Source organism: Falco rusticolus, chromosome 8, assembly GCF_015220075.1.
Source record: "Falco rusticolus isolate bFalRus1 chromosome 8, bFalRus1.pri, whole genome shotgun sequence".
Taxonomy (NCBI): domain Eukaryota; kingdom Metazoa; phylum Chordata; class Aves; order Falconiformes; family Falconidae; genus Falco; species Falco rusticolus.
Window position 1 is genome coordinate 65,245,255 of NC_051194.1, and position 24,119 is coordinate 65,269,373.

Consider the following 24,119-nt stretch of genomic DNA (forward strand, 5'->3'; position numbering starts at 1 on the left):
CCTCCCAGCCAACTCCCCCCTAACCCTGTTTATATACCCAGCACGATGTTCTGTGGCATGGAACAGCCCTTCGGCTAGTTCGGGTCAGCTGTCCTGGCCTTACTCTGTCCTGCCTTCACTCCATCCCGGCTTCTTGTGCATCTCCTCACTGGCCCAGCATGGGAAGCTGAAGAGTCCTTGACTTAGAGTAAGCACTACTTGGCAACAACTAAAACAGTGTGTTATCAACATTAATCTCGTACTAAACCCAAAACACAGCACTGCAGCAGCTACTAAGAAAATTAACACTAGCTGAAGGGATATTCATACATTATTTTCTTTTCAAGGACTAGCAGATGAACACAGATTTAAAAGTTACTGTATTCATATTTTAAGCATACATAACCTTGGTATGTTGCTTATTTAGACCAATGCAAAATACATACAAAGGTAGTTTGGCTGCTGCATTCCTCAATGACTTTTAAAAACAGATCACTTTGTTTACCAAGACTTTATTGTATATGGAGAACATTAAGACAATCAAAATGTTGTGTCTTCTACTTTCAGCCAGTTTCCAGAAGTTACATGCAAGCAAGTAATCTCAATTAAATTTAATTTCCACACTGGCTCTACTTTAAAGATTTAAAAATCAAATTAATGCATAAGTGCTGCCCTGTATAGGGATGATCATAAGCATCAGCCCTACCAACATTCTACATAAGCAAATATACTGGGCATATTCACTGTTACACTGGACTAGTTTAGGCAAAATTCATTAATTTATGAATTAAGGTAGTATCATTCAATAGCTAAATAGCCAGATGGCAGCCACTGCCCTAAACAACTGCCTTAATTTATGATAAACATATTTTGCCAATATTGTGGAATATAAAAATGTCTCATCATATATACAATACTAAAAAGATTTTTATTTCACAGGTAGTGTAATACTAATCCTGCCTGGGGGTGGAGTATTTCCTGTGTATTAAAATAAAGTACCAAATCTGACTTCACCATAACCATAGCAATGGCTGTCCCTATGTTAAAACACCCTTTCTACCAGCACAGCTATTTTACAGTGCAAACAACAGGGTCACAAACAGCAGCGGCACTGGCAGGTGAGGAACACACGTGACTGTAACACCACAGTGCTCTGTGTATCTTAAGCTCTGAAAAACAGAACTGATGATGCTCCATTTTCTGAAATCCAGGTGGAAATCCCATCTCCACCAGCAGTCAAAGATCTGCTCACCTGGAAAGATACTTGTGATTTATCTGTTGGTTTTGCCAATACTGAAACAAAAATGTGACTCAACATCACTTTGATGATACTGTTAAGCAGGTATTGTTTATTAGCAGCGCTGGGGTCGCACTGGGGATTTTCCACTCTAAGTGCTCCCACAATCTGGCAAACTTCTAAAGACTATATACCATAAGGATATACATATTCACAAGATTTCTGAGAACTCATTTACATATATATGAGATTTCCTGAGATCATTAACATATGCAAATGTATGGTCCGCATGCGCAGTCACAGTTGTATTCCCTGGTGGTATTTGGGCAGTAGTCAGGGTCTTCAGATGAAGACTTGTAGTATTCTTCACTGCGCCCACCGATTGACCTTTACTTCGGTGCAAACTCCGTTCTGGGATCAGTACACCGTATCTTTCCAGGCTATTGTGATACTATTCTCTTGTAAGTTTCTTATCTTTAAGGTCCCACGTATCCATAATGGAATAGCTGTTCTCATGATGTGAGGCAGTTCCAGTTTAAATAGCAGATTATAACTGTGAGTTTGTGTTTTTAGCTTGCCTTGAAATCTCTCCTGAAAACCTTCTGACAAAAAGCCTCTTTTTTGAGCTCTCAAACTAGGAGCTTCTATCCTGCAATTAGGTCTTTGCCAGATCAGCGTTTATTAGATAGGCTTTTTACATCAATGCATTTTTTACATGCAGCTAACTGAAGTTAAGAATGTTTGCTTCAAGGGGTTTTACAAGGAGCGTGCATAGGACCCCTGTTTGTCTTCCAATTGAGTTTCTTGATTTCATCATGGGTATCAAAACACTCAGGGACTGATTCAAACTGTTTTACATGTATGACAGGGCACTAATTTCACAGATGCTCTGTATGTTCTCTACTCCCAGCTGCAGGCCAATAGGAATCTGGAAATCTGAAGTCAAATAATCATTTTACCATTGTTCCACTGGAGGAGAAAAACTCTCAAAAATGGTCTCTTCCCTTAGTGACTTAGCCATTTAAAAAATAATAATAATAAAAGCAACACCAAGATGTAACTAATTAAACTCGTGACACCATTTATATATACAGATAGAATGCACTCACACAGACCATACCAAGTCTGATTTTGAAACATACAGCATAAATACAAGTTCATAGTATTTTAGGAGGCATAAATCCTTAAAAGATTTTTTTTGTTTTACATAACTCTACAAAATTAAATAGATCAAACCTGTTATGAAAACAAATGAAAAGAAGTATGTCCAAGCTGGAGATTTATACCCAAAGCCTGCTAAATTGAAATATATAGGACCAGCTCTTTTCAGTCGTATCTGATCTTAAGTGTTATGCCCTATGTGCTATATTTACACTGATTTACAGTTCCAGTTTACATGACAACGTATCAATGAAGACAAAGTAGTATTTTAACTTCAAAAAGGGGGGGGGGGGGGAATGAAAAAAACTTGCATACAACTCATTAATGCAACCATACAAATGTGAAAACTCTTTAATAAGAATATAAAAATTAGATAAATTACGGAAAAGTGGAGTAAGTAAACAAAAGAGTATTTTGGAAGCTTAAGTAATGACAGTGTTAAATTGGTAGATCATTCATAGAATCATTTTCGAAAAAAAAAAACCCCATTCTTTCATAAGCCTGCAGCCATACCATCTCCTTAAAATCTCTATTAGCCTGTACAAGTCTTTAGGTGTTTGTACAGAACAGATCCATGGTCCAAGTGTGCATATTAATTCACAACAGGCAGCTGGTTTCCTTTTGAATCAGCACCGATCCAATGCTATGTCTTAATAGCAGCGACACCGCGATACCCTTGAATGACTGATTTTAAAGTGAGAGCCTGATCATACAATTTCAGTAAGAACCCTGGTATTTTTTCAGAACAGCGCAGTTGCTTGGTACTTCACAAAATTGTAGTCTGGGTGATGACTTTCTGCCTCCATGTTCCCTGCAGTTCCAAAGCAAGTGTGACTCTGCACAACAGCGTGCTATCCTAGAGTACTGTGCTTCCACTCCTGTATTTTTAGCAGCATAAAAACTGACTGTATTGTAAATGCTTTGAAATCCATTGAGCTGGGAGTTAAATATAATGTGTCTTAATTTCACCACACATGGAGGTGGCTTTTGTCTATTTCAGCAGATAAAACATCCCAGTATTTTAGATTTTAGGCCTTCAAGAAAGCAGGTCCATCCACCATAACCAGCACCTCAGAACAAGTCATTCATGAAAGTTGCTGGGATTATAGCAAGGGAATGACAACACCCAGTTTACAGGGACAAGGCATTACTTAAAATTTATCGAAGATTATACAATAACGGGAAGCATGCAAGTTTCACACACCTGTACAACATTATCCTCACTATGAACAAACCCAGCGATAGAGCAAGACGCGAACCAAGGGCTTACTTCTGTTCAAGCTCCCACCAAAACACAGGCCCGCACCAACCCCGAGCCTGTAACTGCTCACTGATCAACGGTCTGTTAACACTGAACGGCTACCGAGGACAACACAAAGTTCCTTCGTCTGCCCTCATACCAGCAGCCAGTAAAAATGCAGAGTCCCGTAAACATCTACACACGCACTGAACTGAAGCCCACCCTGCTATCGGCCCCTTCTCCTCACGGCGCTGCCAGGACCCCGGCGAGTCGGAAGCCATTTCATACGCAACCGACAGCCAGAGGCAGCAGCGGGAAGCGGCGCGCGGGAGGAGACGTCCCTTCCGCCACAGCCCCACCGCCATCTTATGAGGCAGGGACCGGGGCAGCCTTGCTCGCGCCGCTTGCGAGTTTCACCTCCGGAAATAGACTGTAAAACAACACGCAAAGCATAATGCTTCCCTCGCCTCACCCCAAACACCTAACGGCCGGACTCACGATAAAATCGTGAGGGTTAGCGAACGTGGCTCGGCAGATGCAGCGATGGTAAGGCGGCCAGTTCCCTCGTCCTTCAGCGAGGGAAGACGTCTGCCTTGAACAGCGCTGCTGCCGACACGTAGAGGCGGCTCAGGTTGCTCTGATAGCTGTAAGAGCTACGAGCGCAAAGCGCTCCGCGCGTCTCACAAACGGAAAGAGAAGAAGAAGCGATACTCGAAACCACGCCCGGAGCCTGTTGCCAGGCCGGTACCACCCCCTTTCCGCCCCGCTCCCAGCGCCGGACGTGGCCCTGCTGCTGTAGATGAGACGTTCACGGTGCGTTACACTTTTTCTTCTTCCTTTCCCCTCACGCCTCTCTTCCCAGCCTGCGCCTTCAGTATAGGTGCCCCAACACTCCGTGCGCCGGGACCGAGTCGTCTTCCCTGTCTAGGCCCGGTCCTCGCCGGGGGCGGAGAGCCGGCGCGTCCGGCGCTGCTGGCGCCTGAGCTTGACCTTCCTCGTGAGGAGGAACGGAACCCGACGCAGCCCGTCCGCCCGAAACTATTTTATCTTGCAGCGCGGAGGTTCCTCGTGCTTCGTTTTCCGAGTGTGATTTAAAATGGCGTGGTTAATTGTATGGAAATCTACATAAATTCCCTACGGTAAAACCAGTTGTAGTTTGGTTTATTGTATTAGGAGGACTGGGGTGTGAAATTCGTGCGTCTCTAAAAAATTAGCGTGGTCGCTACTAGTTTACACCGAGAACGAACTATTTAAGCCTAATACGGTAATGAGGAATGTGTAAGTTATTGAGGGATTTCCCTGTTTTCCCTAAGTATTTCGTACCAAATCCTCTTTCTTTTATAGGGAAGCGTGAAAATTCTGGAGCATGCTCCAAGTAATTCAGCACTTTGGAAAATGCCAGATGATACAGACTCAAAATGCAGTTACCTCTGGTTTCACCACCTCTACCTCTTCAAGCAAAGCAGAGCAGAGGAAGCACAAAAGGCAGCTAGTGCCTCCTGTAGCAAAGTAACCTACCTAACTCTCTCCCTTTAGCGCAGGGGCTTCCACGTGAGCTGATCTTGTGAAACAAATATCATATTCCAAATCAGATTACACCCACTGATGTTATATCCTGGTTTTGCTGCTGCAGAGATTGTTGTGAAACGTTAAAGAAACAAATTCTGTCAGGAATGACAGACACTAATTGTAGACCATGTCTGGAGCGTGAAATGTTTCCTTGCTTCTATTGAAATATCTTCCCTCTTAATGTGAGTCCTCATATGTTGACTTAACATTTTTAATACGGGACACTTCTCTTTTACCTTGTTAATCACATTGGTATTTGTATATTGTGCAACGTTTGTGTTGCAATCATGGGAACAAGGTTTCATGCATGGTATTAAACAATGGAGAGTAAAATCACTTGAGCCTTGTAGGCGCATACCAGTTTCCACCTGTTAACTGCCATCAAGGAGTTAACTGGAGCCTTGTGCGTCATTGTGTGTGGATTTTTAGTATGTTGTTATTTCTTGCTCCTTGGGGAAGGAAAAGGGGGGGATCTATCCCTGATTTTGGTTGTGTTCTGTATGGACTGGGGGTGGTGTGAAATAGTTAAAAAATAGGAGTATAATCCATTTTACTAGCTTCGCAGAAGCTAATGAACATACAGATGTTTTTCTACCTGTTTGAGTGTAGAATGGAGATGATATGTGGTCTGGAATAAATATGCTTGCTGATATTCTCAGGTGTTTACCTTAAAAAAAAATATTCTTTTTGTGAACCTTGCTTACAGTGTAATTACCTGGGGTTGAAAGTCAGGGCAGACTTAGACAAAAATGCCTGTGATAGAGGTGGTTTTCCTGTGCAGTATGTGACAAATTTCACCAGCTTTAAAATCTTAGTTTGTTCAGTATAATCTGAAAGTTAAATAAACCCAGAAACTTGTATTTAAATGCACTCACTTTGGTACTATCTGCTTGACATGTGTTTTCTTTCCAGTGTATTTTGGGGACAGGAGGACAGATGAGTCACCCTAGAATTGGTGATTTTCTTACCAGAGACCCTAAAACTGTTTCCCAGAAGAGCCCTTCCTCTGTGAAAATTTGGGGTGATAGTGAGCTAAAATAGCCAGACTTTCAGAAAATTCTCCCCTCACCAGTCACTTTCCCCCAGCATGCCAGGGGTTTTTCTTGTTCTTTGAATGTGGGAGGAAAAGAGATATCATTGTTTGTGTGTGGGCCTGCCCCTTTCTCTTGCTCTGCATTGAATGTTACTGAGGTGATCTTGCAGTATCCTTTCACCTGTCAGTGGTGGTTATCGTGTTAGACTTCACCTACTTGGAATAATTCTGGGTTTCTTCTAAATCGGGATTGTAAATGAGAATGTGTAGCACTTTAGGTTTCTTTTTTTCAACCATCTTCATGCTCCTTAAGCTTTGCATTGAAATCTTTACTCAATGCATGAAACACTGAACTGAAGAGGAAAATCTTGAGTGTTTTCTTGCAGCAATACTGGCAAATTGCACATGCATGTGAACGCACAAACTATTGGGGCAGTTTCATCTCTGATGACTGTGAACCTTTTTCTTTCCTCTGAAGAAGATAATCTGTGTTTCTTTCCTTCCTTGTAAAGAAATCATATTCAGTAACTTTTCCTTGCAGGGCCCAGGTAACCTAAAATGAAAGCCAGGCTGCTGAGTTTTACCTTGTCACAGGTTTTCTCTTTTTTTTTTTTTTTTAATTGTTGCAGCTATGATAACTGTATGATGTTTGCAAAACTGGTCATATGAGGTGAAAGGGTGAAGTATGATGCCATTCACCTTTCATAGTGAAGTGGATCTGGCTCAGATGTATGCAGATGGGAATGTATCGGGCTTGCGCTAGCAGCGTGACATTTCCTGCTATCAAAATACAGTGACATAGTTTTTGGATGCAAAGTTATAAACTGTTTTAGTTTATACTGAATACTTACTTCATGTTGCTCTTACTCATTCACTCTGGGGGAATGAATGTTACTGACATCACTATATGTGCACAGTTGTTTTTCCTTTAATTTGGACCATCATTCCTGGTTCAGTAGACCAGTGGAAGTGGAATCATACAGAAGAATGCATAGATCCTAGGTCATTTTTCCTTCCCCCCCCGCCCCCAAATTAGGAAGTAGCCCCCAGTAGTAATTTGTGATGTTGTTATTTGTCCAACAGAAAACAAGCTGATGTAATCAGCTTTGCCTATGGACCATCATCGGAAAATGCTGGATGGAACCAGTGTGTACTGGATCTGGATCAGTGATTTAGCAATGGTCAGATGCCAGTCTTCCAATGTTCTTGTGGACAGACTTGCATACAGGTAAGGGAGTTTCAGCACTGGAAGTATTGATCAGCATTTTTTTATAATGAATGTGTGTTTTATGTTATATAAGGAAGTTCGCAAAATAAATAATTTGTATGTGTTTTTTAAAGGCAGATTATTTTTAAGATAACATATAAATAGTAATTTTGCGTGTCTCAAATGTTACCTCTGTAGGAGATTCCTCCCTATCACACACGCATAGCTTTTTTTTTTTTAAACTAGTTTTAAAAGATAACATAAAAATCAACTAAAGTAGTTTAAAAAAAAAAAAAGTTTATCTGAAATTTCTGAAAATGGCCAAAAGCTGTTAAATTCCCATCTCCCTTTAGAGTGAGTCATAAATATGACTTCCTCAAGCTCTTTTGAAAGTCCCATTGGTGTGTACCTGGGAAGTGTTGTCATACGAGACAGCGTTTTGTGCCTCCTTCTTGACTGCATTATTCAGGAAAAGTTTTTGTCTTTCTGCAGAATTCTTCCTAATGTTTGATGCTAGATTGCAAATAAGAAGTTTGCAATAAATATGCTTTTCCTCTTGATAGAAAACAGTAGAAAATGCATTCCAGTTCATGAAGTGTTCCTCTGCTTATTAGAGGCCTGAACATTTTCCCACCCTGCCCCTTCCACCCAAGCTGTACAAGTGGTAGTATTACAAGTCCATGTGTGAACTAGAACAGGTTCAAAAGAACAAGTATTTTGCCTACCCAGTTTGTTTTTGTTGGAAACAAAACTTGTCAGCTTGCTGTATTAAAAATACTGTGGTCCCAGCTCTTTGAAAGAAGCAGCTTCTACTGATGTTTCATTTCTGTTTGTGAGTTTCTTTGCTATTGGTACTATTTACATTAGGGTTAAATGCTGTTGTATTTAGAGCAAACAGTGCATTTAATTCTCTGAAGTTCCTAAATGGTGTGATGTGATAAGAGAAAAAAACGTGTTTGTGCCTGACCCTTTTGGGTTCTGAAGAACAGAACTGTATCAGAGAGGACTGGCTTTGCTTTTTTCTGGTTGTGTGCTGTAGCAGGAGTATTATAATTGTGTGTTTTCTTTAGGTATTTAGCATAGTCTGTTTAAAACTGTTGAGTGCTCTGTGCTTCTGAAAATGAGCCAAAGTGGCCTCAGTGCCATTTTGAGGATTCTGTGGCATATACATTAGGTATCATTTACACTGTGGTATGGAAGTGCAGGAGTACTTGAGTAATGCTTGCATCTTCTAATGTGGTGGCTTTATGATACTCTACAGCTTGCCCTTCCTTACCTCCCCCTTCTATTTTTCTTCTGAAGGTGGGACATTGAGGTCATAGCAGCTACTTGTGTTCTAACGCCCTAGTGATTCAGATACTATCAGCAAGATTAACAGTGCTTGTTTTTTTGTTGTTTTTTTTTTTAAGACTGATGACTTGCCATTGTGAGGAGAAAGCCACTGCAGTCTTTGACACCATAGAAAATAGGGCTCACTGGGATAGATGTAGATAAAGGAGACTTTGCCTTAGGAATTTAAATTTGATAGCTCTGTTTTAGTCGGCGTTGGAACCCAATCCATGGATTTAATCAAATCCAACTTTTACTCCCTTTCTGAGGAAAGGCAGGTGGATGTATAGAGTTATTTTAAATTTAAACAGCATTGGAATGGGGGGGCGGATGGAGAAGCTTGTAGATGAGTTTATCTTCTCTCCTTAATGCATGGACACTGTGTGACATTGTTGATTGTAACTTCAGGAATGTGTAACAAAGGCAGAAAATGCTTTAAACAATGTTATCCAGATGCTAGAATCTTTCAGTGTATGAGGCTTTGAAGTCAAATTGGCGTTTGCTTTTCAGAATGGTTTAAACATAGCTATGCAGTATAGTGACTGCATTCCTTGTAAAAGGGCTGAGAGGCTAAGATTTGTCTTGAGGCTGCTCATTTCACCTTTCTCCATGTAGGTAATTGGGATCAGAGAAGGTTAGATTGAATTTCGATATTGGTGGCAGTGGAAATTGAGCATAGCACCCTACTTATTTTGTTAATCAAAAGGGTAGGGTTTTTCCTAGGTTTGAATTTTTATTTCAGTTTTCAGTATGGTGAAACATGAATGTCACATGAAAAAAGGGCAGTCTTTGGCTTATCTGTACCTTCAGAGTTAAACAGTTTGCATACTTAAGGCTGGAAATTTTTGTTTGTGTGGTTCTTCAGTGTTTTTGCGCATGGAGAGTGTGTGTTGGGAATCTTTAAAACTCCAATAACTCATTCAGATTGGAATCACTTTAAATTATGTTAGTAAGTAAGAAAATCCACACATTCCTGAATTTATAGATAATTAACATTTTAAAATATTACATATTGTGAATATTTATTTTGACTGCATTTAAGGCAAAGTGCCTGCCTGATAGCACTGGTTTTATAGGGTGTGTGTGTGAGTTAATTGTTTTGTCTACAATGTGCTACGCTGCTACTTAACCCCCAAAACTCTTCCTGAAAAATACCTTGAGACTTCTAGGGGAGAAAAGGTGGTGGTGAGCAGAGGGGTGGAGGGCTGCTGGGAAGAGGTATGATCTTTAGACTGAAATTGCTGTGGAATTTAACTCTTACTTCCAGAAGCACTTGAAATATTACTCATCAGCAAGCTGATGACTTTTGTTTCACTTCCCACGGAATTTACAGACTTGTGTTAAGGTAATTTTACTTTAAAAAGAACTTCATTTTTTTCATATCAGTATGACCTACCAAGTACTTTTTGTTCTATAATGAACAGCTGGGAGAACCCCATGAGAACAGCAGGTATGTGTAGACTACATTAGTGTTTTAGTTGTGAGTGAGGTATATCAGATAGGAGAGTTAACTGTGAACTTGTGCAGCAGATCACTGATTTAGTACCTTTTAATTCTTTCCCACAGAACTGCTTATATAAAAATGCATCTAGTTAAGAATGAACGCCAGAAAAGTGCTGTGATAGACACGGGCTTCATGTTGTGTTGGCTTTCTGTTTAAAAAACAGTAGGCTGGCAATTTTTAAGGCACAGCAACAAAGTGATGACCAGGTGCCAAGTGCCAGCTGCCCTTATTTACCAGATTGAACAAGAATTGGATAAAGAAGAAGAAGAGATGATGGTTTTCCTATGCCGAGACCTTGCTCCTGATTTGGCCACTGGCAACCTTAGAGAGGTCTTGGTGGCTTTGAATGAGAGGGAGAAGTTGTCTTTCCTTGGCTTGTCTGAACTGTTGTACAGAGTTAAGAGGTTTGACTTGCTGAGGAGGATTTTGAAGACTGAGAAAGGAACAGTGGAAGCTAACCTTGCGAGGAGTCTCAGATTTGTCCCTGATTACAGGTAATATGTCTATTTCAGATTTCATGGCTACTCTGTTTTGTTCAAAATGGGTGCGGGTTGGTTTTGGTTTTTTTGGGAGGGGTTTTGTTGCTTTCTTAAATGGGCCTTGAAGGTAAAAGGAAAGCAGAAAATGGCATTGTCTTGAGTTACAGTGAGAAGAATATGTCTAGTTTAGTCCCTAAAATAAGACTTAGCTTCTTCCGTGTCATGGCATTAGAAGCATCTGTCTTTAAGGAGTTTGTGTATGTTAATCCTTAAAACCAGTGATGTTTGTACAGTTCTAGATTAGCAGATAGAAATGACATTTTAGAGGAACATTAGTTAGAGATACTTTCTTTCCTAGTTTGCTTTGGGCACGTAGCCTTGTGGTATAGCTTTTCTCAGAGGACCTGCCCCTTACTACTTTTCCCTTTGTAGTTTTAAGAGGCTTAAATTAAGAAGCTCCAGTTATTTTCTTTGAGAGTCTTCAGAAAGAAATATATTTACTGATATGAAAGATTTCCCAGTGTTAACTTCTCACTGAAATAAAACCCCTGTAACAACTAGGTAAAAAAGTTAGATGGATTTTCTGTCTCATTCTCTCACTTCATCTCTATAGAAATATTAAGGAGACTTCTGTTTTCCTAGCAGTGGTTATTACATGGCCAGTCTGAGTAACACAGGTGCTGATTAGGAAGAAGTAGGTATTTTGTAATTGGATCTTGGAGCAGGGTAGGTGTTTTTCCTGTTGTTTATTTGGGGATGGTACATTAAGACTGGAACATGGGAGATGGGTTGTTGGGCAAGAGTGGGATTTTGCTGAAAGCCAATCCTTCAGAAACATCTCAGTTTTATTTCAGGGTACTAATGGTAGAGATTAATGAGAATCTGGAAAAAGAAGAAGTGGGTTCTCTTGTTTTTCTACTCAGAGATTATGCACCTCGTATGAAAATGGCAAAAGATAAGGTATGTTTGTCTGCTGGTCTTCTCTGGAGCAATAAGAGATTAAAGTAAAAAGGGAAGTAGCTAGACAGCAAAAGAGGGGAGACAGTACTGCAAGGGGTAGTGAGGCAGGAGTAGACAGAAGTCAGAGAGAAGGAGTAGTGGCTTCTATTTCAACTTTTGTTTTCTAATTCAAGGAAAGAAGGATGAGAAACAGTGAGAGGGAACTGTGAAGACTTGCTGTAGTGAATGGTATTGGCATGAACCTCACAAGCAGAAGCAATTAAAAAAATATATCTTCAGTATTACTGATCTGAAAGTTCATATATGAAGGATCTCAAACCAATAATCATACGAAATATTGCTTTATGACCTCCCCACATTATTTTCTGGATTGCTTTGTTACTGATGGAGAAGAAATTACTGATATGACAGCTTGGTTTTCTGTTGCTATTCTAGAGTTTTCTAGCTCTTGTGATTGACCTGGAGAAACTAAATTTGGTGACTCCTAATCAACTGGATTTGATAGAAAATTGTTTTCAGAATATTCACAGGATAGACCTGATCAGGAAGATTCAGAAGTACAAACATGAAGGTAAGATGCTATTTTTGCACCAGTTACTCTTTATAGCAAGGATCAGATATGCTTTTACTGAAGATAAAATTGAGTTACAAGTTTGAGAATTTGCATGCTTTACAGATTTAGGTTTTTAAACTGTTGATACATCATGGTGTATTTCTCTGTGTGTTTCTGTTAAATTTTCAGCTTTAATGCCCTCCGTTCATACTCAGCCAGTATATGTAAATGCACTTCAGGCATCTCTCCCTAATCTCACTCTGATTGATCCTCCTTATAGTTCAGGGGTAAGTATACAATAAATCAGACAGATCCTTTATTTCTAAATATCACCAGACATTGAAAGGGGATTCATCTTTGCAGAGCTTAAGGAATGAGAGATCGCTAATAAGTAAAATACTACTTGGTTTATTTCTCTTATTCTTGTTACTTGCTAGGTTTAGGGTCTGGTTTAAATCTTCTGACTTAGAGAAATCCCCTTTAAAGAACATACAAATTCTGTATCTCCAAAGTACTTTCTGCTACTCTGGGAAGTGAACAGACTTGCTTTGACTGTTCTTTGGAAAACATCTTTGTTGTTTGTAGTTCTGGACTTTGCAGCAAAAGTAGCTTTCTAACTTTGGCAGCTGAAGGTTATGGCTTTTTAAGGAGAGCTTTTCAGTTGTGGGGTTTTCTTGTGCGGTTTGTTTTAATCTCATTTTAACAAAGATATTTCAGTATGTGAAAGGTCCGTCAAATCCTACTGCATGCAGTATTCTCTATATTTGGGTTAGGTCTGATATTGTAATAGTATGAACTTACTTAAAGTTTTTAGCCTTGCTAAATGAATTTGATTATTTCTGTCACGTGTTCGGTAAATATGTGTGTATAAAGCTTCCATACAAGACACTGGTGATGTGGCTTTGTTAGTTAAAACAAATTGCAAGAGCTTTGTTTTCCGGACTACTGATAGGAAAGAGTTTGCATCAAGTTTCCATATTATGTTAATATTGTTAAAAATTCCTTTTTAATTCAGTGAAAGTTCCTTCCTGCTACTCTATAGGAAATAAAATTTACATCTTCAGAGGTTTTTTGTTTTACTCCATTAGGGAATAAGCTGTTCTTTGCTGTTCGTGGCAAGCTGGTAATTTTTTTCTGAGGAGGAATAGTTTTGAGTTTTCTGTGTTTGTGGTTTTGGCAGGATTCTTGTTTTACTTGTTATTTTCTAATTTAATTAGCTGATAGATGTACATCTAAAATATGTAATCCTTTTTATAGAGGAAGAAAAATACTGTTGTGTTGTATTTTGGAACACATGATTATTAATTCTGGAAGGAGAGAGGGGAAAATAGACCTTTTTCTTCATTTTAGATCCAGAATGTGAACAAAGAAAACTCACAAAATGGACAAAGTCTTACTCTGGGTAAGAGCATTTTCTCTGAGTGTTGATAATCTAAAAGAGCCAAATGATGAATTTCATTATATCAAAAGGACTGTTGTTTGATAGTTGTGTTTGTCTAATCCAGCTGTTAGCACCAGGAGCAGAGAGTATTTGGTACTTCTGAAAACTGAGCATTGGCGTATTGTTTGCTGTTGTATTTGCTTTGCTTGTGCTGCCAGATCTTAAAGCTTTATTGAAATTTTTGGGGGCTTCCACTGTCACAACTTATAAACAGAATAAATAGTTTATTAATAAAATCATGGAAATGGTTGACTAGCTGGCTCTGGAGGCCCATGTAGTGCAGCTGTGCCCATTAAGTCTTGCAAGGGAAGTTCCTTTGTCAGTTCAGTGGTGAACTTGCCACCAGGTCAATGAGGAAGTTGTCCAGTGAGTACCAGGTTATTACCATGTGTGTTGTGTTCTTTCTAGAAACCCAAAATAACTCTCACATGTGGTGATTTTTAAAAGAGTAGATGGCTGAATTCTGTCAGCGTAGGAGAGATTGTTTGTTTATTCTAGTCACAATCAATGTAGAATGCAATCCAAATATCATTTTAGAGGTGAAAATTTGGGGGGGGGGGGGGTTTGGACTTCAATAGGATACATAGACACTAAGATGTCCAGGTGAGTAAGAACTTGGTTGAACTGGAGCGGTTCCTCTTTAACTGATCTGGCATCAGAGAAATGTCACTGGTTCCTACATTCAAGATTACTTCTGTGTGTTTTTACTGCAGCAGAACCAGTCCACATGTCCGTTCAGGAATCAGGATCAGTGTCCCATAAGGTATGTGCTTGTGCTTATGTATGCGTGTAAATATAAAAAAACCTTCTGCAGGTATTTACCTTAGTTATCTTTGTGTTTCATTTTGAGATTTCCTGTAGTTGCATGCAAACAGAACAGTGTGTATGTCCATATCTTCCTCAGCCATAAACAGGTTCTATGAATTACTTTTGAAGAACATATTTTTAATATAAAATATCTGCTGTAACTCGGAAGCAGCAGTGTGCAAAATGCACATGCATGTGGTGTACACGGCGAACTTGTGTATTTATTGGTGGAGGCTAAGTCAAAACCTGTTGGAAGTCAGACCTCTTGTCATTGGCATTAGAAATTGTGGGGTTTCTTTGCATGCAGTAAATTTTGTCCTTTATTCTCTTCCTGTCCCTGACTCTTCAGGTAGAAGACAGACATGCTTTGGGTATTAATAATAAGAATGGACACAAGCTCCCCTATAGGCCAGGAACCAGGGAGTTACCTATAGCCGATTAATTGTAATCTTTTTGAAGGGGAGAGGAATTGTGATAAAGTCATTACAGATTATTTAGGAACAAGGAGGTTGTTCCATTAAACAAAAGAATTAAATGTTCTGATGGGCAGTGCTTGCTTGCTCACCTGAAGAACACACTTCTCTACATTTATTGTGTTGGCAATATGAAGCTTGTAGCTCCCAACATCTCAGCTGCAGTTACACATAAAGAAATCAGTTTGGAAGTACTATAGAAGGATCATTGCTGTCATAGTCCAGGTCTTTAAAAAGCCCCTTCACCCCATAAAACTGCTTTCTTTGCTTTTGTTTTGAGGGGTTTTTTTACACATTTGAATATCTGTCCAGAGTTGAGGTTCAGTCTCAAACTTGCTTCTCATTTCTGGTACAGTCTTAGCCTTTGTTTAAAGGATCATTATGGTAGTAAGATTGCATAACAAGGATGCAAAAATTAAACCTGTACTAGAAATAGGGAGAAAAAAGTCATTAGTCCATGTATTCTGATTTTTTGGTTTTGTTTCTGTTGTGCAGATATGACATACTACATACCAGTAGACAGACTTCACCTAGCTACTCTACATTCTGTTGTTTTTTTCATAATTGAATAGGTCTGAGGTGGTTATATTTGAGAAAAGAATCAAGTCTGTAAGTTAAGAGAATGACATATTAACTCAGAATTTGTCCTTCATGTTCCTCAGGTGTTTGATGATCAGTACAGAATGCAAAGTCAACCTTTAGGAGTATGCCTGATAATAGACTGTATTGGCAATGACACGGGTAAGTCTCTGGAATTTCAAGTTCCTTATCTTGTTAATCTCTGATAACTGGAACAATTTAGTATAAAGAATATGATGTACATTTACCAGACAGACTAGGGTAGTGTTGGTCCCAGTCAGTTGGTCTATCAGTTCTAGTCAGTCTTATAAAGCCAGCTGTCCTAACTATTGCAAACAATTTTGGTTTGTTCTTTGGTGCAGAATCTTTGAATGAACAAACTTGGAAGGGGGTGGCCTGAATTTTGGGCAGGAGAAAAAGGAGACCAACAGAATAGTTAATCTACAGTCATACAGCAGATTATTGGCAGAGGTGGTAAAGACAGTGTTTCCTAACAGCTAATAAAAGCAAAACTGTTGTGGATTTGAAATGAAATCATATCGGACACCATAGATTTTGAACAGCTGAATGCACATGGTCCTTTATCAATAATGTGTGTAGGCCTCTGTCACGTCTGACACAGTCTAACTAAATCATCACCATAGCTTTATAGGGAAAGGTATTCTCTTTGTTTCCTCTTGGTTTAGTTAAAAAAACCCACGACTCAACAACCAGCAACAAAAAGCAAAAAAAACCCAGTTTGCACATAGAATTCAAGGTAGTCGGTGCCATGGTTAAAATGTGGGGGTTTCCTGATTGCCTTTGTAGAATACAGAAAAACCCACGCCACTCTAATCATTGTAATAGGAGGCTAAAAACAAAAATGTTTGGGTTTTTTTTTTTAATTTAAAAAAATTTAAAAAATAGTACTGCAGACAGTTCTGTAATAGGCTAGTAGGTGTAAGGGAAGAAGAGGGTTTGTGGGCATATCTTTTCTCATAACTAATGGTCCAACAGATGGACCAACTTAGAATTACAGATGTAGTTGTTGAAGAGCAATGGATGTAGAGCACAGACCATAAAATTTTTGTCTTTGCTTGACAGTAGTATTTTAAGTAAATGATATAAAACAAGACACTTAGTTTACCATTAGGGTAACAGAAACTAGAACTGATTCACAATCCTGCTGTGCATGGAGAAGAGCGACTAGGAAGGCACTTAACTCCGTTACATGCAACAGGGAGGCATCCTTGGGATCTGATTTTGGTCTGTCCTGCCAAGGTTATTGATGACCTCTGGTCAAAAAAAACCCCAACCCAAAAAGCCAAAGATAAAACAAGGATGCAATTGCTGGATGTAGAAATCAATTTGTTCAATCTGAAGCACTTGTTCATTTCTGCTCTTACACCCCATACCCCACCACCACCACTCCCTGAAATACTGACTTTGCCCCAAGAGGAAGGTAAGACAGCCTGGCAAGAAGTGAAAGACTGGGGAGTTGGGGCAGCTCTTGGGATCAAACATCCTGCTCTGTTCTGTTGCCTGCTGCTTTACTTTCCTGTTCTTTTCTCTTTCATGGTAGCTTTAGAGAACAAATGACCCTTCTGGTGCAAGAAACTTACTATGCAGCCTTAATCTGGAAGGTAGCATGATCATCTGTTCTAGTACCAAAATAATTACTTGCTACTTGGAGTTCTGTTTCTTAAAAGCAAATGCAAAAAGGGTTGCTGGAGAAATTTCAGTGTGGACAGCTAAAGAAAGCATGAGGTGTGAAAATAGCCTTGTTTACTTAAAAAACCTCTTTAAATTTCCTTGCCTCTAATGGGATATGGCATGTGCTGACCTGATGTATCGAACAAGAGTGGTTTACTCTGTCAGGTCTGAGTTTTCTAAATTAAACAGTATAAAAGCAAGTAAGGCCCATACACTAGAGAAAATGGGAACTAAAGAAGGAACTGCTATGTCAGTTCATAGTCAGATACATAAATTTAGATCTTCCCTTTCTTAGAAGGCACAAATTTTTTGCACTGGCAATATACTTTGTCGTAATAATTGCTACTAAATACAAAGATGTGCGTATAATAAATAATCAATGCATGTGCTCTTCATGAGCTCATATGGTCATTTCAGTACTTGTACAAGAACAGAAAGTGCAAACGTGATGGAGGGTGTCTGCTGACTGGAAAGGACAAGAAAGGGTTAAGTGTTTAGCAGTTGGCATGTTAGATGGCTCTGTTGCTGTTGTTCCAAACTTCCAAAGCAAGTCTTAGTGTGCCTCAGTCTCCATACACGTGTGCATTGGATACAGAAGCAATTAAAACTTGTAGTGTGTCTTAGATGTTTAATGTGACCAGCACATCAGCATTTTAACATGTTAGAAAGCCAGACTTTTACTAAAATACATTACTGTGCTAATGAGATTCAGGAGAGGCAAGACATACAACACTGCATTTTGTTAGAAAGGCATTCACTATTCTAAAGAGTCGTGCCACACTACTTCTGAAGTCTGAAAATACCAAAGAAAGAGAAGAGAGCAGGGAGAGCATTAGGAATTGTATCTGTGGTTAGATTCTGTAGAATGAGAAAACATTAGAATCTGTAGCTATCCTGTAATTTAATCTGAGGAAGTTGAACCAATGATAGGTACTGTAGGATCAAGGTTTACAACAATTAAAATGGCCAGTGTAAACAACGTGAATTCATCAGATGCTGATAAAACTAAAACTGAACTGCACCTTGCTGCTTTGTAAGTACAGTCTTGCTGTTTTGTAAATAGCTGCTTTTGACTTTTTAATTTGGAAGCCAATTCTTATCCTTATGTTGTAAACAATCAGGAGAAGAAAAAGGGTATTTTTTTATGTTGAGTGGAAGTGCTCAGTAGTCAGTGGAGGTTTGTTGGGAGCTAATTACTGTTGAAGAAACGTGTTTTCTAATTACAGGTTGCATCATTTGATGCTGCATTTTGTCTTGCCCTAAAATTGCTGTATCCAAAGTTTACCATGTGTAATTTCTGATTCATTGTTAAACCAAGGTATCAGCTCTAAGTTTTTTGGGTTTAATGTTTTGTAATTGTGGCACTTAGAGTGTGTGTATGGTCTAAGGTGATGCCAAGTTTTGTATCTTTGTGTGTGTATATGGTAGTGAGGTAAGTGAATTACAGAAAAAGCACTCTGGCTGTAACTCTCGTTTTTCCTCTGTACTACTGCCCTCTGATGGATGAAGTGCTTCATCGAGTGTGTTAACTGCTAAACGGTATTAATACTGCATCTTCCATCTGAATTTTGAGAGTATGTTTCAGTGCCTAAAATAGAGGGGATTTTCCTGTCTATTAAAAAAAAAAAAAAAGGTCTGGAAAGTGTTTGTATTGTTTTACAAAATTTAATCAAACCAACAGAACTGGAATAAAACCCTATAGTTCCCATTTATCATCTTGCTATAGTATACAGTTTGTATCTACCCTGTATCTTGCTGAGAAAACTTACAACTTCTGTTCCCTGTTTTCACTATAGGCTTTTTGAGGAAAACAGTGTGGTAGTACACATCCTGCTTTGCTACCAGTTAGCTCTGAAATAGCCTGTGCTAATTAGGGATTGTTAAATTTTTGAAGCCAGGGAACAGTCTAGCTTTCTGTGCCTGTAAGGCATTTTACATAAACATGGCACTTGATATGTCCTGTCAGATCAGAAACCGTGCATGGGCAATGTGTATGTGGTTTGTACTAAAGATGCGATGCTACAAATGGGTCATAGTAGTAGCTTGTGGTTCTCTGAACACTTAAAAAATACCTGTGGCTTTAGCCACTATGTATCTGGCTTCACTCCCATATTAATAAACATCCAAAGTAGTTATTCAGAGCATAGCACATTTTCCTGCAGCACAGGTTAACACAAATGCAATAGAGTTAAATCTTGATTTTTGGTTATCTGCAGCTTTAATTTCTAACACATTTGAAAGCGTTCATTGTTCAGTTTACCCCCCAAAAAATGCTGTTGTCACAGTTAAAGACCCAATGTCCATTTTCCACCTGGAACTCACGACTTAAAGTCCATTTTATATAATATGAAGCATAAATGACTGCAGCAGGTTCCTTTTTGACTGATGAAAGGGAGCCTGTGTGTTTCCTGTGCAGTTCTGTATATGTATAGTGACCATTCAGAGTAATTCAGAGACAAGCTTAAAGGTGAAACAGAATTCCCGTGCTATCCAGATCACTACCATTTCAGGAACATTCCATGTGAAGCATTTCCTAATGTTTTCTCTTGCCTAGTATTTTAAACCCTAGGAACTTGGGATACTGGCTCTGAATGAAAGCATACAAGTGTCTTGGAGTTTGGAACAGATCACATGCCAAATAATAGTATCTTGCTATCGTGAAACGTATCAGTCATATTAAACACAGCATGCATAGAGCACTATAAATATGTAATGTACTGTGATCGACATCAAGTACTCCCTATTTTTTAATTGTGATAAAATAAACATCTTATTTCCAGTAGCAAAATATTGTAAATATTGTAATTCAAGATAGCTGAGATTGAGTCCTGATGTGCTCTGACTTAATTACATCTTGCTTTTTTCAGATGTGTTGGAAGAGACCTTCAGAGGCTTAGGCTATGATGTTCGTTGTCACAGATATTTAAATATTAACACCATGAATCAAACATTGCTTAAAGTTGCAAGGTTGCAGGAGCATAGAAGTTGTGACAGCTTCGTTTGCATATTGGTCAGCCATGGAAGTCCTCAGAGCATCTTCTGTACAGACCATACCTTTTCTGGATTCCCTTTGGAACAAATAAAGAAATATTTTACAGCAGACTCATGTCCTGAACTCCTAGGAAAACCAAAGCTTTTTTTTATTCAGACCTACATTGTGCCAGAAAATGAGCAAGAATGTACTAGTCTGTTGGAAGTAGATGGAAATGATGAGAAAGTCATTGCCAGTGCAAAAATCCCTTGGAAAGTCACTATCCCCCAAGTGGCAGATATCTTTTGGAGTCACTGCAAGGTGGATGTGTCTATACTAGAAAAATGTCCAAGTTCATCCTCATATTATCTACGTTGCTTGGCTGAGCTACTCCACAATCCTCATAAAAGGTAAATAAAAACAGGAAAAAAATAACCCTTTTCCTGTGACAGCCTGCTGTCCTAGAGAAAGAGAAACCTTAAGTTTCATCCTGTCTGGTCCTGAAAAGTGTCTCCGTGCTGTGTCATAGGTTAAAAGACAAGTATACCTGATCCTGGAACGATGGCACGGGAAGGTAATCTAAAGTAGGAGTGAAGCTTCTGATTCTGGAGAGTAAAATTTAAGTGTGTTATGGCACTGGTCTTGCAGAGTGAGAAGGGAAGAACCTGACCTGGGTTGAGAGGGAAGGATTTTGTCCTTTCTTCAGATCTAATTAACCCTCCACTCTGGGAGCCACTATGTTGCCAATTTGTAATCTTCAATTTAAACTATCAGAAAACTTTAGTCTATCTAAAGAGATTATCAAAAGGAATCTGAGCAAAAAATCACGTATGTTTGGATATATAACCAGGTATGTTTGGATAAATAACTTGCCAACAGAAGTTTTCTTTGTACAACTGATCTACCAGCAAGCTAGCAACTGTTTTTCAAGGTAGTTGCAGGGTTAATATTTAGTACCTTTTTACAGCTTCTAAAACCTTGTTGTGAAGTCACAGAGCATCGTGTTAGCTTAACCAATATTATAGTAATCTGGGTTATAACAGATTGTCTCCAAAATACATATTTAGCCTTGGGTTTTAGAGGTGTAACCTCTGCAATAAAGACTGAATTTTGAAACTTTTCTTCTTGCTGAATCTAAGGTTGTCTTCTCTCTTGTGAATTCTTAAATGGTGTCTTGCTTCATTCTCTAATAGAAAGCTTTTACTTTTGTTGCTGCAGGAAACTCTCTATATTAGATATCCATACGGAACTGAACAGGAAAGTCTATGAATGGAATCAGACCGCTGACCCCAGCCACCAATACTCACTTCTGCTCCAACACACGCTGAGGAAGAAACTTTTTCTTTCTCCCACTTAACAGCTGTTAGAAAGGACATGTTTGAAGTGGCTAACAAGAAACACTATGATTCAGACAGTTTCACACATACTTTTTACTTTATGCATTGTTATTGCATGTGTATCTAAAATGCCTATTGCTTCCAAACCTGTGGATTTAGAAGTGTTTTCGTGTGTTATTTCTGTTTTAATACAGAAGGCTCTGAAAGCTTGGATGAGAATGGCAGCTTTCATATAGCACTGCAACAGGTCTTACAACTAAGTACAACAGGTAAACAAGGTGGAAAGAGCGCTAAACTGTATAGCTGTTGGGTTTTCCAGGGGTTTGGGGGTTTATTGGTTGTTTTTTAGCATAACTATTAGCAGTGCAGTGATCTAGGTTCTTCTGTTGATACTTCAAATACAAGCCAGTGCAAATCACTAAAATCCACTGGGTGCTTTCCCCAGCACCTAGTAGTGGAAAATATGTCATGAAAGAGTGCCTAGCCAGCAAAGCTAGTTCTTCATTAACAAGTTCTAGTTTTCATGCCTCCACAGACTAGCAAAACAGGAGGAGGAGAGAGATGGTCTTTTAAATAGTTTGGATTCTGTCTGCCTGCCTCATTAAAGGTTGTGGTCCACCTAGAACCGTGTGTCGTCAGTACGTCCACTGCACACAAGGTTTATATGTTAATAAATGAGACAGTCTGCCATGTTTTGGGCTGTTTTCTGCTGATGCAAAAATGAGTCTGCCTGTGGCAGGGCCTTACAGTCATCTACCACACAGTTTTAAAGAGTGTAGGATTTTGGCAGATGTTTTATGGAAGCTGGAACATGATGCACACTTGTTGCACCAGGTATAGTTATAAAAGTGCACTTTATCGTATTTGAACCTAAATGTCATGGAGCAGCCACTGGCTTTTAAGACACCCCACCTTTGCTACTTTTTCTTATGAAAAAGGATAGGTCTTTATTAATTGATACTTTTTTTCAAGTTGTCCTTGATCTTCTTAAAAAAAGGTGAGTGAAAATTGTCTTAAATACAGAATTTTTTCTCCAGTGGAGCAGATGCCTAACATGAAGAGTTCAGGTAACCTGCTTGTTGTATACAGCATAACCTGGACGAGTGGTATTGAAATTTATTATCACTGAATTTATGGAATCCTAATTCCCTCCTAATGTAGGCCGCTTATAGACTTATAATACTCTTAATGCAGTCTCCTGTCCAGGAAAAAAATTTGAGGCCTTGGTGTGCCTTGCTTGGTTTCTGGTGTAGTTACGTCATAAGTCCTAGCATGTGTTTCATGCAAGCAGAAAGGAAAGGGGGTTTTACTAGTACGGGGTATGCTGGTTCCTCTAGCAAATGTACTGCAAAAAGATTTTTTTGCTAGTGTAGCTGCATTTGATTTGAACAAAAAGCATGTGTGCTTACATACATAACTTCACTAACAATGCTTTTCATTGTAGACCAAGTCTTAACAGGCAGCCAAGTTATTGATACTATACACTGTATACAATTATATTCATAATTATTAGGAGATTTTGGCCAGTAAACTCTGGTAGCAGTGACTTTTTTTTTTTATTCCTTGATGCTATGCTGTACTACCTAGGTGTTGCCTTGACGTAATTTTTATTAACTTTTTTTTTTTCAAACCAGGCTTCTTAAGTTTCATTCTGAAAAAAAAAAATAGTTTTAAAGTAGCTTTTATAACTGAAAGTAAAAATCACTTTTATTTGAAAAAAAATATGTATCAAAGTCTAAAAAGTGCTCAGGATTCCATCCTTGTTATGTGATGTAGACCCAGACCCTTCTTGGCTTGAGAGGTTCCTAGACTGCTGATCAATGAGGATTGTTAAGAGTATACAAAGAGGAGAAACCAACTGAACAAGTGTTACCTTATAGTCTTTAAATATCCATATAAAATGTTAAGATTAAAATGTATATTTATTCATATTAATGTACAATTTTGTATAATATATATAAAGTACATTTTATATCATGGTGATTAAATTTTCACTTGTTATCTTTTTTAATTTTATAAACAGTTTTATTTGCATATTAACTCTAGGAAGTTACATACACAGTTGTGATGAGAAGGTATTATTGCACAATTTAGGGAAACACTCATCTGTTGCAAGCCTATACATCCCATACTTTTCTCTTCCCACTTCATAAGCTGTAGTGTCATCTTTAATTAAAGTACATGCAAACTTTTTAATAGCTTTGAATTGGGAAATGCAACCCCAAATCTTTTGTTAAGCCATGGGTACGTATGTAATTTGTCTTACTGTAATTTTATGTAAGTCAGACATAAGAGAAAAATAAAAAATAATTCTTTGCGAAATTCAGACTATCTAAAAGCTTGTCTTCTATGAGCTTTAAAGTAAAAATACTAAATCCAGTATCATGGTGTTTTAGGTGTGGAAATCAATGCATCATAGCAGGACAGGGAGAGGGTGCAGGTCTTCCTTTCAGTTTCCTGTTTTCTAAGGCCCTGTTGAACTGGTCTTTTGCTTAAACTAGTGCCGTATCGCTTCTGGCTTTAAAAATACTTTGTGTCTTAAAATTGCCTTCATATGTATTCCACACA

General features: G+C 38.7%; 1 protein-coding gene across 6 annotated transcripts; it reads left to right on the forward strand.

The window, feature by feature from the left end:
- The first annotated feature begins 921 nt into the window (after positions 1-921).
- On the forward strand, positions 922-23,877 carry CFLAR (CASP8 and FADD like apoptosis regulator). Of its 6 annotated transcripts, XM_037398175.1 has the most exons (13): positions 926-4,430; positions 4,962-5,368; positions 6,099-7,221; positions 7,303-7,447; positions 10,322-10,753; positions 11,593-11,698; positions 12,134-12,269; positions 12,441-12,538; positions 13,602-13,653; positions 14,406-14,455; positions 15,635-15,713; positions 20,111-20,624; positions 21,433-23,877. In XM_037398175.1, exons 5-13 carry the CDS (start codon positions 10,458-10,460, stop codon positions 21,569-21,571), a joined length of 1,470 nt encoding a protein of 489 aa, XP_037254072.1. In that variant the 5' UTR covers positions 926-4,430; positions 4,962-5,368; positions 6,099-7,221; positions 7,303-7,447; positions 10,322-10,457; the 3' UTR covers positions 21,572-23,877. The 6 variants fall into 6 exon arrangements, with proteins under 6 accessions (XP_037254075.1, XP_037254074.1, XP_037254072.1 ...); XM_037398178.1 differs by lacking the exons at positions 4,962-5,368; positions 6,099-7,221 and adding an exon at positions 20,744-20,788 and having other exon boundaries at positions 922-4,430; positions 21,433-21,511; XM_037398176.1 differs by lacking the exon at positions 6,099-7,221.
- The last annotated feature ends 242 nt before the right edge of the window (positions 23,878-24,119 follow it).